Below are 15,544 nucleotides of genomic sequence, written 5' to 3'. Positions count from 1 at the left end.
GAGGAATGGGGGTGGCTTGTGGGAATGACTGCTACAACCTGGTGATTAATACCTTATTCAATAAACATACACACGGTTAATGCGACTCCAACATTGCTCTATGCTTCAACGGCAAGAGGAAATGTGGGAAAAAGAATTTGCATTCACAAATAAGCGTGGGATTAGCTTGCTTGTTGCGTCAGTTACTACCCCAAACCAATCAAGCCCGATACGTCACTTTGAATACATATACAGTGCAGCTCACTGCTTCAATGGCAGGGGGAATGAAGAAAACAGGATTTAAATTTAGACAACCAACAAGGATTAAATTGTACAGGCTGGGTAAACAAATAAGCATGGGAGTAGCTTGCTTATTGCAGCGGTTACTAACCCTAACCAATTAGGCTTGATACTTCACTTTGCAGCTCCAGCAATGGCAGCGATGGAAGGAAATTAGAACCAAAAAGTTGCCAATAAGGGCCCTGACCTCAGCAGTCAGAGTAACAGATAAGTATGAGAAAAATAATTGTGAAAGCTTGCTGGGCAGACTGGAATGGCTGTTAGGTCGTCTACTGCCATCATTTCTATACTACCATAGCAATTTTCAAAAGCCATATACCCACGGTAAGTGTACTTAACGTGGGTAAAACCTATTGACAATTCAGTGACATATATTGTAGCAATTTTCAAAATCCCACTTATACAGGTAAAGTGTATTTATACATGTAAAACCCAGTTTTAAGCGTGTAAATGCCTTTGAAAATTGGGCCCATAGGATTCTGAACATTTATGTGCCTCAGTCATAGGCAAATCCTCCTGAAATGCAATCCTACCGATACAATAAGATTATGATGTGTGGGTTTTAAGTCTGCTGAAGGCCTGCTCTCAGTTTATGCATGAAACTAGCCCAAAGGCCAGATATTGCTCAGTTTTCCTTGGAATGTCAGTCTGCGGATGTCTGTCTATATCCTAGCTCCCCTGGGAATGACTTGGATAACTGTCTGTTTGCCCAGAATAGCCTGTGTTTTGTCTTCTTTCGACGTCACAATTTTCTTTTCATAATTTTGGTCTGCCACTGTTTGAAATATTTCTGTAAAAAAAAAAAAAAAGCCCAACAAGCATGCCTTTATTGGACTAATACAGTTGAGGGCAATTTACAAAGCCACTTACCTGATAAAATTGCTCGGATCGAAAATTAACTCCCCCCTCCCCCAAATCCAGCTAAACTTATATGCAGTCTTTCATATTGCATGTACCTTTAGCTAAACCATGAGGAGGTGTTCCCAGGGGAGTGTTTAGTTCAGGGAAGGAAAACCATGCATACAGACTGGCTTTTCAAATCTTCGTGTGCTATTTTAAATTGAAATGTTACACTCATGAAAAATAGGTGCAGAGTCCACAGGTACTTTGTATCTGTGGCCAGTTTTCAAAGGGAAATTAGGTGTCTGCTTTCCCTCTTGAAAATTAAGCACAAGATCCACAGCTACAGAGTAATCGCAGATGTTGCTCATAGGCAGGCAGTTTGGAAATTGCCCATGTATGATGAGCTTGCGAGAGCTACCCTCCCTTTGTCAGGCCAGTGTGTTTATAATTCATGAACACTCGTCAAAGATGTCTAAAGGGGCAGATGTGCTTATTTGGGTGGGTTGGGCACATTTCTTGATTGCTAGCTTGAATTTGAAAAGAGGTGAGCAAATGTTTTCCCCAGCCCCAGGAATGCCTCTTTCAATTATGTGTAAAAGTACCTGCAAAGTCACTTCCATGCATACTTTTGACATGTACAAGGCCCAGAGCAATTTCCAAAAAGCCCCCTTTATGTGCAGAAAAGCTTTTCAAAATTACCCTCATAGTGTCCTCTCAAACACCTATGTGGACCATCCCCCTTAGATAAAGTATAACGTAGAAAAAGGCAGCAAGACACACAAAAAGGAGCCTTGTTAGAGTTCATAATAATACCCACAACAGCTTAACAAAGCTCAGGTCATGATGAACTGCAGTCTTGGATAGTTAGCATGTATCCTACTCCACTAATACAACTTTTACCCTGTGTGCATTCTTCCTTCTCCTTAACTGGTGAACAGTTCTACTACCCATAAAGTTGAAACACTGACTTGTCAGATGGCAAAGCACATCTTCCTCCTGCTCTGAAGAAGCTCCACTACATGTTCCTAATGCTGTGTTGGCCTGAAAGCAGATCAAAATAGCATTGGAAAAGCAAGGCCAGTGTGAAAAGATGTCCTATTTGCTAATACCTTCCATGCCATGATGCATCTTTAACAGACCAGCACCTGAAAAGGAAGACATTGAAGCACAATCGCATCAGGCCTCAGGCAAAGACACTCTCAGCATCTAACATCCTCCTCCTGCTATTTCATGACATCAATTACAAACCATAAACCTTCACACCTACTAGATAGATTTTAGGTGAAGTATTGGTATAATGTAAAGCAGTTATTTACTCGCTCAGATAATAGGACTAGGGGGCACTCCATGAAGTTGGCAAGTAGTTCATTTAAAACAAATTGAAGAAAATTCTTTTTCACTCCGTGCATAGTCAGGCTCTGGAGTTCATTGCCAGAGGATGTGGTTACAGCAATTAGTGTAGCTGGGTTTAAAAAAGGTTTGGATAAGTTCCTAGAGTTAAAATTCATAAACTGCTATTAATCAATAAGGAATAGTAGCATGAGATCTATTTAATGTTTGGGTCCTTGCCAGGTACTTGTGACTTGGATTAGCCACTGTTGGAAACAGGATGCTGGGCTTGATGGACCCTTGGTCTACCCCAATATGGCATATCTTATGTTCTTATGTAAGCAAGCATGGCTTCCAGAAGGAATTCACATATCTGAAGATAAAGGATTGACTGATACCAGTCAAGTCTCTTGTTTCCCTCTAGAAGTAGCTAGATAATGCAGATCGATCATTTTCATTTCAGGAGACAAGCTGTGAGAATGGAGACTATAGAAGACCATTCATCCATGCGCCATATCACAGAGCTGGGAAAGGAAAGCTCTGGTGATCCTAAATCAATGGGGTAATGGGCATTCTCTTTCCGTCAGTTCCTTTACATCTGGCTTGGGTGGAAAGACTCTGCCTCAGGAAGCTCAGCAACTTCTGCAATATGCATAAAAGAGTAGATGCACTGATAGCATCGTTAAGGTCTAGAGATTTCTACAATGTTCTCTCACCCTAGCTTGATTGACTCTCCCTCTCCCTTTCTTCTTACCGCAGGCGTTATCCATGCGATATTATAGCATTTTGTTGAATCTAGGGGTTAGAGTGGATATTCAGCAGGAGAACTGTGCTGCTGAATATCCCTGTAGAAATTGCGGCTTAGACAGATAAGTCTTAACTGTCTAAGTTTAGACCTACTATTGAGCAGGTTTAGCTTATTTGGATTTGTTATCTGTCTAAGGCTTAATATCACAACTTAGCCGGATAACTTATCTAGCTGAATAGTGCTGCCCCATCCACCCATTGCTTGCCCTAAACTTATCTGGCTGACCAGCTAGCTGGATAAGTATTTGGCAGCTGCTAGATAGCCAGACAAGTAGGACTTATCCAGCTATCTGGTGTATGAATATTGACCTCCCCAAGTTTAGTTAGCTTCTCATGAACACACTTTTCAGAAAATCGATTGTTTAGCAGTGAGGTAATCTTATTTGTGTTCATTTTAAGCAGTCCTGCCCCAGGCCTTTCCACAGTGAACACCGAACAGAAATATTTGTTTAGCAATTTTGCTTTTTCCTTATTAGCCTCTATATATTCCTCCCTACATTTGCACTGCTATCACTAACATATCTTGAAAATAAGGTCTTGTTCCCCCCCTCCCAATTTATCGTATTTACTATTTTCATTTCTATTTGAATGTTTTTGCATTCCTGATTACTTTCCCAGCTTCACTTAATTTTTCCACACATTGTCATGTCTTCCTTTTTTTTTTTTTTTTTTTGCAATCTATTGTAGTTTATAAATGCTAACATTTTCTCTCTTAACTTTTCAGCTACTTCTTCAGAGAACCATAGAGGCCTCTCTTTCTTCTTTCCTTTATTTACTTTCCTAGCGGACAGATTAGTTGCTCTTATGATATCTCCTTTTTAGTTTTGCCCACTGCCCTTCTACTTCCCATAGATTTTCCCATCTAGCTAACAAGTCCACAAGGCATTCCCCCCATTTTAAGAAAGTCTCCTGAGGTCTAGGACCCTCACCTTTTGAATGAACCATATCATCCAGGGAATACTGGATCCCAGATGATCATCCATTACACAAATACTGCCCTTGTTGGTAAGCACCAGGTCCAGTATCGCCCCCTCCCATGTGACTTCCATTACCAGTTGACAGAACATTTCTTCTTGCAGCGAATCCAGGATCTCCCTGTTTCTAGATGACACTGCAGCCAGGACGTCCCAATTAACAACCAGCAGATTGAAATCTCCTGGCAATAGCACTTCCCCTTTCACCTCCATTCTTGTGAATATTCTCCATTAAATCACTATCCATTTTCTTCTTCTTTTAGCTGTTTATGTATCAACAGAAGATTTTAAATTGAATGCAATTCTCTTGGGAGCTGGTTTCAAAGAAGAGGATCATCTAGATCAGTGGTTCTCAACCGGTATGTTGTGACACACTAGTGTGTCGCCAAGCACACACAGGTGTGTCACCACACTTCCCGGGCCCCTGCTGACCCAGCTGTTCCCCCTACCCGAGCAAGATAGATCCTCCACCCGGGCTTAAAACGCTGAAAGCCCGGGCAGAACGCGGCAGGACAGCTGGAGTCAGCAGCACCGGCATGCTCTCTTCTTCCTGCACCCCCGCGGCCCAGAAGAGGAAGTGGTGAGCAGCGGGTGCATGCGCGGGAAGAAGAGACCATGCTAGTGCAGGTAGCGTCGGCCCGAAGAAAAAAGAGGCAGCCTGAGGAATGAGCAGCGCGGCTCAGAGAAAAATGAAGAACGTCGTCAACCCCTACGGCCGATGGGACTCCTTGCTCCGCGAGGGCTGAAAATGAAGTAGGTTGCTGCTGTCTTTAGGGTTAGAAGTGGAGGAGGCTGTTGCTGCCGCTAGTTCGGGGGAGGGGGGAGAGTGAGTGAATGAGCAAGCATGTGTTTGAGATCCTGTGTGTGTGAGTGAGACAGCATGTATGTGAATGAGTGAGAGCCTGTACATGTGATAGTATGTGTGTGTGATTGAGAGCTGGTTTAGGTGAGGAAGCATGTGAGTAAGTGATTGAGAGCCTGTGTGTAAATGAGAGAGAGCATGTTTGTAAGCATGTGAATGAGTCTCTGTGTGTGAGAGAAAAGGGCAGCATGTATGTGTGTGATTGAAAGTCTGTGTGTGTAAGCCTGAAAAGATAGAAAGCATATGTGTAATTAAGAGCCTATATAAGTGAGAGAGGAAAAGCATGTGTATATGTGAGTGATTGTGAGCCAGTGTGAGAAAGAGAGAGAGGAGAAAGTTCCAAGCAAACCACCATTCCTTCTGCTAATTCAAAACAATCTCAGGGCACCTGGATATCAAATGTACCCAGGTAATCAGAGCAAAACATTTTTTGTATCCTTATTATTTTTTAATTACTGGGTCTTTGTGTCTGCTATTTTAAAATATTTTATTGGTATCTAGAAATTTTTGATATGAGTTTTTAATTATTGGATATTCCATTCATTCGCTGTTTTGAAATAATCTTCTTTTTGTTAGTATGGTTTTACTGCTACTGATTTTATATTTCTTGATTTGTTTTATAAGGGTGGGTGATGTTTCTTTGTTTCCTTTGTTGCACTGCATACAGAGACTCTGGCTTGTTGCAGTTTCCGATTCAGTTTTTGTCTGCATGCTTCTAGTTGTGCGTTTTGGTGTCTTTATTCTTTGTCAGGTGAGGTTCTCTGCTGGAGTGTAGTTTCTGTGTAGGGCTCTATAGCAGCCTGACTTGGTCCGTTTTCCTAATAGGAGATGTATTGGTGTCTTAAGGCTTGGTGTAATATTTTCAGTGTTGCCTTTTCTTAGGTAAGGTGGTTACTGTTAAGTGCTGGAAATTGGTGCTGTTTTGGTGTGGGATGTTTACCGTTTATGCAGTTTCTGTTCAGACAGAATATGTATCTTTCCTTGTGTCATTCTTAACAATAAAAATAATACTGGACCTTTATTTGTTTTTCGCCGTAAATTGTAATGAGCAGTGTGTCACACATGTGAACGTGGTCTGTCAGGTGTGTAACGATGGGAAAAAGGTTGAGAACCACTGATCTAGACATGTCTCTGAGGTACAGTTATATGAGTAGATATGACTCCAATTAAATAATGGAGTATGGTGGACTTCATCTGTACTATTGTAACATTAAGTAATATCAGTCTTAGGTTTCATATCCTGCTATTACTGAACCAAACTTGTTATGATATATTTTCAAAATAGGTACAGCCAACTCTCTGAACTCATTTCCTGGATTTATATTGACCTATATCCTAATCAATATAGGTTCCTTGCTCATCTCTGGTGGTTAATTTCTTTTTTAAAGATGCTCGGCATGGATCACTGAAATAATATTCTTGGACTACCTCATTTAATTGAATTTGGTCTAATAACAAGCCTTTAAGAAGTGGGTTTTTATCTCGACTATATAAAATTCTGCATGTGATGGAAGGGAACAATTGCTTTTAATAATGTTATCCACTTAGAACGAGTTGTATTATATAATGTGGGCTCTGTCTTTTAAATGAATTAAAATTACCCTTGTCTAATAATCCATGGCAGACGATTCATAAATTAAACATATGTTTGTAAGCTGCATTCTGTATAAAATAGCTTGTCAATTGTATCTGACCCTTGTGAAGCTTAATTGTAGGGGGCTGAGGCTTGAGTGTTGAAGGGAGTGCAACAAGGAAGGCAATTTATTTCACATGTGGTGGGAATGCCCAGGTTTTAGAAAATATTGGGTGAATAATACTAAAAAGATAAATGACACAAATTGAGCTGGCATTAGATCCAAGGACGGTGACTTTAAAATGGGTGCATGGGTGCCCATATACACGTGTATATGGGTTTGCGACCAGATAAGTCGCAGTTTTATATCCGATGCACAGATACGTGCACCTGTTATGAAATAGGCCAGGCACATTTGTGTGCTCCCTATTTTGAATGTGTGCATGCACATTAAGGAAACATCAGCTTTGAGACATGCAAATGAGTGAATTTTATAAAGGGTGCATGTCCCAGACAATACCAGTTTCACCAGTTCATCCACTAGTTTGCCCAGTCTATAGCTAGGTTCTCGAGACCCCCCTGGTCCTTTAGCCTGCATTCCCCCCACGTTAACCCAGACCCCCCTCAAGCAGTTCTTAGATGCCTGGAAATAGTTTTATTCAGACCTACACCTCATCCATAGCAGAAGTAAGTTTGCACAGAAATGGATCTGGATGCGCATCAGGTGCGCAGCTACATGTGCGCATGTCTCTTGGCCCATGCCCTGTCCACATTCCACCCTTTTTTTTCCCCGATGAGACTTGTGCACGTATGTGAGCAGTTCATAAAATCGGGTGGAAATGCGCTTGTGCTAGATGGTGCCTATCTCCCAGTTTTGGCATGCATATGGCTTTTAAAATTCACCTTTAAGTTTGTTTTTATTGTTTTATTTAAAAATTGGAGTATATCAGTTTGTTTTAAAGAATTTATATTTCAGTTGCTCCTGGTTGCCAAGTGGTTCTTGCCAGAAACTGGAAATCTTAACAGCAGTCCGGACTTTTTAAAGTGATTGCATACAGCTGAAGAATTGGTGTTAGACAAAATCTCCAAAATTCTAGAAGAAATTCATGTGTATGGTCAATCATATACTGTGATGATAAAAGGGATGGATAGAACAGACCATAATTAAACAAGAAAGTTAGATGTGACCCGCACATGTTTATACTGAACTATGGAATAGATCTGGTACACTCAAATTCTGATCTAAGTATCAATTCTAAGGTCTGATTTGCTAAGCTTTTTTTTTTTTTTTTTTCATAGACAAAACAGGGAGCAACCTTACGGGCCGATACAGTAAGGTGCGGTAGAAAGAGGTGCGTTAGTGCCCAGCGCAACCGCGTTTGCCACACGCACAGTTCGGATCACCTACCGGTCGATACTGTATTTAAATGGCATGCAAATGCAAGCCGCGTCCATGAAGCGTAATCCATTTTACTGTATAGGCGCTATACAGCATCTATACAGTATCCTGGATGCGCTGGTACCTGTCATTTCAAATGGCGCTCAAGGCAGCAAAGGCGCATGCGCACACGCCGTGACTGGCTGGACGTCGGAGGTCACGGCGTGTGCGCATGCGCCTTTGCTGCCTTGAGCGCCCATATTAGACCTACAGGTGTGCGCGTATTCACCTTCGCCGGCGGGGCTGCTGAAGCCGCTCTCTCTCGCTGCCCTTCTGCTGCTGCTGCTGGGGGCTTGTGTGGCCACGGCCAGGGCAGGTGAGCGGGGGCTGGGGGAAAGTTTGGGACTGTGAAATTTCATCTCTCTCCGCTGGGGCTTGGATTGGTTTGGTTTGGGACTGGGCGGCTAAGTGCGAGAAGCATTTTTTTTTCTGTGGATTGGGTTGGTTTGGGACTGGGCGGCTAAGTTCACCACACTAACACCAGGGTCAGGGTAGGCGGTAAATTAGTAGGTTAAAGACGTGGCAAGATAGGTTAAAAAGGCGATAGTCGGGGCGTACTTTACTGTATGGGAAGGAATAGCTAATCGGATCGTTTACATACATATACATGCAGCGGGCGGAAAGGGATACGCGTCAAATTAAAGAAGCAGTAAGGATCGGTAAAAACAGATAGTGAATCGCGGGTTAGACTTACGTGGCCAAATTGTGAGTACACAGCGGGTTAGAAACGGGGTAACTGCGGCCGCGCTTTTCTGTATCGGCCTGTTAGTAAGTCAGGCCCATAGTATTCCTCACTTCCTGAAAGAGCCCTCAATTATAATGTTAATAGTGCATTATTGTGCATATAACAAGGATTGTGTGCACTGTGATTCCTCATTCTGCCATATGATTTGTGTTTTTCCCAGAGAAAGCTCATTTCCTTTAAGCTAGCTTGCAAGTGGTAGTCTAACTTTTACAATGCTGTAGTTCAAACTGAGGCTTGGAATGCCTGCTGGACTAAGAGTGAGCCTTGGACAGCATATTTCCCAGTATGTTTGGGGAGTTGTAAGATTCTAGTGCTGTTGGTCAGAAAACTATTATTTTGTGCCTTGATTGGTCCTTCAGACAGAGTCAACAAAGACCTAGTCCTGAAGTTGCTAGAACTCTCCAGTCTAGGCTGGAAGTTCAGAGGAACCAGATCTGTGCCAATGCCCTTTCCCAGCTGTACACATCCTTATGAGGACAACTCCTCCTGAACCGCCCCAGGCATTACTAAGTACAGTGAAACTTGTCTTATCTTGCTGTTTTCTGTTGGCTGTTTTGCAAATTATCTTTTTTTCTGTTTACTGTTATAGCTATTTATTAATAAACTCCTTTAGTTTGTTAGCTCTGTCCTGTGACTGATTGACCATTCTAGCATTTTTTTATATTTGATCTGTGCATTTCTAGGAACTGTATGACCCTTGGGTTATTTGGAGTATCAGTGTCTTTAGAAACCACTAAGGAATAGCTTACAAGAAGTGTTCTTGCTCAAAGTTAAGTGGGAACCCAATTGATGGGAGGTTGCTAGTGTAGGGCATGTGCCCAGGTGCAGGCAGGTCTGGACAGTGTTTGGCAGGACCCTCAGAGTACCCACACAGTTAATCCTGAATGGGTGTTAGGGGTAAAGCTAAAGAGTTCCATGACCATTATTATGAAACATTTTATAAGCTGGTGCCTCCTGGGATGTATTTCTGCAGTATGGTATGAATGTGGAACCTTGTGATCATGTGATTGACAGAGGCCGACAGAAGTAAGCATTACTCTCTTTTGATGGTTTATAGCAAGAGCAGGCAATCCTTTTGGCCCGAGGTTAACACTGGAGGCTGGGTCCAGATGGGGGGATGCCAATGAGGGGTCCAGGGGTGTCCCCATCAAAGTCTGAGATTTCACTGTAGCTTACCCATCAACGGTTAATACCAAATACAGTAGAATCATTTCAGCCTATGTTCTTGTGCAACTTTGTCAATAAACCATGCTGTGTTAAATTGGATGTTTGCAAACCACAATGTGCTATTTTGTAAATTGTAATATTTATTTGAAAAATTGTGAATAAAACAAGTTTTAAGCAGGAAATTAGATTTGTAAGCGTTACAAAAGGACTAAAATTATAATAGTTTCTAAAATATAAATACCTTGTTTTCATTTTACCAAAATAAATTTTTTTTCATATGTTTTTGCTTACAGGAGAATAGATGGGATTTTCAAAGTGAAAGTAATACAAGTAACTTGTGGTCATTATCATTCCATTGCTCTTCTAAAAGGTAATCATTGTTGTTTCTGTTTATTCAGTAATTCCTGATGGCCAAGGCATTTATTTATTCATATTTTGCTTGACTTACTAAACCTCATCTTCTCCTGAGGCCTCAAATTTCTCCCAAAAGGGCATTAACTACCCTGGACCTGTCCAAAGAAGGTCATACTTGTATAATCTAGAGTACATTCATTCTAGCATTAGGGCTGGTGCTAGGTATTTTGCTGTCCTGTATGAATAATCACTGTGCTGTCCCCCTAGTTCTGTTTAACAATGTAGTTTTATTGTTTTTCCAGTAACCAACACACACAATAGAAACAAGAATAATAGTCAAGGTCATTAACATTTTAAAAAAAGTATTGAAATTTATATCCTTACAGTTCCAAACTATCAACTCTTGGTGGCAAACAAAATTAAAATAATAAAGTAACAATCATGTAATCTTTTGTGTTCGGACAGCCGCAGCCCCCTACCTCAACCCGCAACAGCAACCCGTCGTGGCAGCATCAGGGGGAAGCTGCTAAAGTCCGGTTCCCGCGCACTGGCGCGGGCCTCAGGGATGGCCGCCGGGCTGGGAGCCGTCCCTGCTCCTCGCTCGCGGCATTGGGCAGCTTTTTCCTCCGTGGCCGAAATCCAAGATGGCCGCCGCCCTCTTAAGCACAAGGCCACGCCTCCTGACCAGATTTAAAGGGACCTCATCCCTTTAATTGCCTACAGCTGTTTCCAATGCACTGGACCAGGGGAAGTATAAAAGGAGACTTCCTCTGCTCATTCCTTGACGTGGCAACTTCCGTGGTTGGAACTGGTTGGGAATCAAACACCAGAACTTACTTGCTCAGGAACCAGCTTTCACACCTTTTCAGAGCTGAGGGTGACATTTGCAAACTCTCAGAATTACTTTCCAATACACACTTATTCACTCAGAATTAAATGCAAACCTTAAAATACTATACACAGAATTAAATAGGGAGGAAACTGGATCAAGCTCTCATTCAAAAAAAATTCTGCTGTTGTATAGTTGGTTAGGTTCAAAGATGTCCTTTGATTCCTACACTGTGATTTCACATTGATGGAAGAAATCCTGGCACAGAGCTTATGTGACTCATGATTTTTTTTCTTTCTTTGATGTTTAGTCAGTTGTAGTTGGTCACTGTCCTTTTCAGTTCATGAATTTAGTGCAGAAAGGAAGTGGTGATCTAACTGCACAAGATGCTCAAATTTAGAATCTGGTTTCTCTCCTCTTCCACTCTCTTCTCTCAAACCCTTGTTCTCCTACTCCTTATTTTCCCCTGCTCCAAATCGGGCAAGTTTTGTGGCTTTATTCCTGGTGTCACCAGAGAGAATTCTGGAAAAAGTCAGACCATAAAAGGGTGCTTTTATCTTAGCGTCTCAATTTACTCTTATCTAACCGTTATTCCCGTGCTTTTTTAGCTGTTGTGTTTACAACTGCAATTTTCTTTTACATAGTATCTTTCATTAGAGATGTGCATCGTTTTTTGAGTTTGTGTCGTTCTTCATTTTTCGGCCGCCATGGAAAATGTCTTTTTTTCGGGTCTTTTTTTCGTGAAAAATCGATTTTTCGCGAAAAAAAGACCCGAAAAAGAGACATTTTCCATGGCGGCCGAAAAATGAAGAACGACACAAACTCAAAAAACGATGCACATCTCTAATGAAAGATACTATGTAAAAGAAAATTGCAGTTGTAAACACAACAGCTAAAAAAGCACGGGAATAACTGTTAGACCCGAACCGTTAGCTCACGCTAACAAAAACCATTAGTTTTTGTTAGTGCACACTGACTCCTGTTAGTGCGCACTAATCGTAAAAATGAATTTTTGCAAAAAAACAGGAAAATCCCCAATCTTTTTTGGGCTCCCTGAAACATGCCGAATTGGACAATTTTGTTGAGATTTTTCAATTTGGCAAAAACGAATGCACATCTCTATCTTTCAAACAGAAAGAGGTCGATATTCAGCTGCGGAGCACCTAGTTAAGTTAGCCAGATATAGCTATCCGGCTAACTTAATGGGGATATTCAGAGGTGCAGTTGTGCCACTCAATATACCCATCTATCTTAAAGTTAGATGGATAAGTATATCCTGCTCAGTTTAGGACTGCACTACATCATGACCAGATTTAGCCGTGTTGGTTAAGTGGCTAACTCCAAATATTGGAGTTAGATGTATAACTTATGCGGCCAACTCTGGCCAACCCCAAAACACCTCCCACCTGCCCCCAGACTGCCTCCGACTTATGCAGCTAGAATTTAACCGCATACGGCTTTAAATATAGCTGGCTAGCCATCTGAAAAGTTATCCATCTAAATGTCTTTTAAATATCAACCTCATGGTGTTCTAAGATGTTTTATAATCACATTTAACATACACATACAATACAGAAAAATATTTCACTTTTCTGTAATGATTAGGTAAAGAACTCATAATTAAATAATATTTTAAAATATGCATGTACACTTCTAAAACATACTTGGTTGCACGTGTACTTGGAATCACCATTTTGACCACACTTCCAATAGTTCATCCAGACTTTCACCAGTTCACCTAGGCCCTCCAGCACTTCAACCTAACCCCCCATTGGTTCATGCAGACCTCCCACCCAAAACCTTCAGACAAAAGATAAGTCTGATTTCAATTGCATGAGTCAATTAACAGGTGTAAAAGCATTCAGACAAGTTTACTAATATATGCACGTATATCTCTTGCAAAATAGCAATTTCCGTGTGTGCTTATGAACCCCACTTCAGAATGGCCCTAGACCTCTCTCTCCTTTTTCCCCCATTAAAATATACACGTGACATGTACATGTGGACAGACAAGTTCATAAAATATATGCATGCACATGCTATTTACGCACATATACGTTATTTTTATGTGAACAACCCCTGCGTAACTCTTAGAAAATCCACCCGCTTACCTTATATTATATGACATTTCTGTGGCATCCTTTCCAGAAGTGCCTTGCACTAAATGCAATTACAAAATGAACTCGCTGTTCATAAATTGAGGACAATGATGTGAAGAATAAAATATAGAGAGAAAATCTAATTTTGCAATATCTAGCTTGTAAAGGTGGGTCTTAAGCCTCAAGCAGAACTGGATAAGAAAAGGAGCATTTTGACTATCTCGTGATAACTGGCTCCAACGGAGAGGAGTAAATAATAAAGCAGGGGAATGAGAACAAGGGATTGAGAGTCTAGTTTTTGGAATGAAAGAAGAAATTGAAGAGGAAAAGTAATGGGTGTCTAAGTTGCGAATAGCCTGGAACATCAAATGTGGCTACATTTGGACAGGAGAGATAACTTTGTAAGTTATCTGTCTAAATGAAGATTTGGGCACTTATCTGGCTACATTCTAGCAGAGTAACTTTTTTTTTTTATCCGGCTAAAATTTGATAAATTAGGAGCATTCCAGGGGCATAACTGGGAGGAGTTGTTAGCTAGATAATTTATCTGACTAAGTCCGATATTCAGTTAGCCGGCTAACTCTGGTCAGCCCGTAAACCTGTCCTAAAGTTAGCTGAATAAATGTATCTCAAAATGTATAGAAAGCCATACAAAAAGGAAACTGCGTGATGATAAAAGTTACGAGGACCTCATTATATATGTATACAATAAGTGGTTTATAAATTCACTTATTTTGGTTACATTACTATTTTGAATAACCACACAAATGAGCAAACGCCTTTTTAAACATTATAATCATAGGTCCCCGAACTCTTGTTTTTTGTAATAATTATATTAAAAAAAAAAAAACCAACAACAACAAATGCTATGTTTGTAACATATCGCTATTCCACAAAAAGACCAAAGACACTTATCTTAATGCGTGTTAGTATTGGTTAAACTCATGCATATTTGCGTCTAACCGGCTGGCCCGACACTACCCATGTTTCAGCTCATTCCTTCCTCAGGGGCCCAGACAGATTATATTATCAGAATGTGTCTTGATTCAAATAAATTCTTAAATAGTCATAGCGTTATACTACCACCATGGTGTTTCTAGATGGTGGTAGTATAACGCAATGTCAGTCTCCACTACTTTATTTAAAAGACCTTATGTACCTTGGAGTAAAAAGTACAATTACAATCCAGTCCATAGGGTGCATTATTGACCAGACATCAATCAACCCCCAATCTCCCATCAAGGCCTTCAAACATTTCCTATGACAACTGGTAGAGATCTGGCTTCCTCCACTATTATCCAAGTAAGGGTATCTGGTCAAATTAAAATCCCCTCCGATGATAACCAACCCTTCAGCCCATTGTTGCAAGACCTTAGATACCTCCAACAGAAATGCCCATACAGATTCATTAATGTGTACAATTCTTTGTGTAATTTAAATTTAATAATATATCTTCCCTCTACATCTCTGATAGAAGAGATTACATCCACTACTATATCCTTAGAAGATAATACCCCTACCCCACAATATTTATTTTTTTTACTGAGGCAGAAGCAACAAACTACTGTGGGAAATGAGATGAAAACATCAATCTCTCGTGTCTCTTCTTTAAATGAGATTCCTGACACATCACTGTCTGCTTTCATATGAAGCGCATCCTTCAGTAACAATTTCTTTTCTCATAAGTATTAAGCCCCTTCATAATCCATGATACAATCTTTAAGATGCACTATTACAGCTTGTAAACCCTGTCGCTTTATTTTGTTGGCACTTTATATGAGATACACCATACCCATCTAGACAGGGAGAAAACATCACCCAAATGGATTTAATTCTTAACTTGATAACCTTTTGCATTCTTATTCTCAGTGCTCTCTTTCCCCTCCCAGCCCACCTCTTTCCCCTCCCTCACCTCTCCCTCCTCTACCGCTTCCCACCCAACTCCACCTCTGCCAACCACCCATCTCCTAGAGGAATGACATCGCTCATATCAATCCCGCTCATACAGTAAAAGCTTAACCACCTCGCTAATCTAAAAATAAGAAAAAAACACAGCTTATTGCCCAGCCACTAGCAACCATATAAATTGAGCAAACCGTCACATTCGAAAATGTCCTCTTTATAAAGCACCAAAACAGATTTTCAAATCTATTCCAGGAGCCCCCTTCCAAGGCCAGAATAATACTTCCTTTCAACAGCTCTGTTCATGTTGCACCCTCTCTTAATGAAACTGAGCCTCCTGTGT

The 15,544-nt window shown here is 40.9% G+C and overlaps 1 protein-coding gene across 1 annotated transcript in view; it reads left to right on the top strand.

Annotated features, from left to right (window-relative positions):
• Positions 1-15,544, top strand: part of LOC115089699 (probable E3 ubiquitin-protein ligase HERC6) — a 192,808-nt gene that overhangs the window by 31,661 nt on the left and 145,603 nt on the right. The window contains exon 3 of the mRNA XM_029597905.1: positions 10,311-10,387. Coding sequence (XP_029453765.1) covers positions 10,311-10,387 — 77 coding nt within the window. The remainder of the gene's footprint in view (positions 1-10,310; positions 10,388-15,544) is intronic.

The sequence above is a fragment of the Rhinatrema bivittatum genome, chromosome 1, assembly GCF_901001135.1.
Source record: "Rhinatrema bivittatum chromosome 1, aRhiBiv1.1, whole genome shotgun sequence".
Taxonomy (NCBI): Eukaryota; Metazoa; Chordata; class Amphibia; order Gymnophiona; family Rhinatrematidae; genus Rhinatrema; species Rhinatrema bivittatum.
This window is presented reverse-complemented; position numbering and strand designations above follow the sequence as displayed.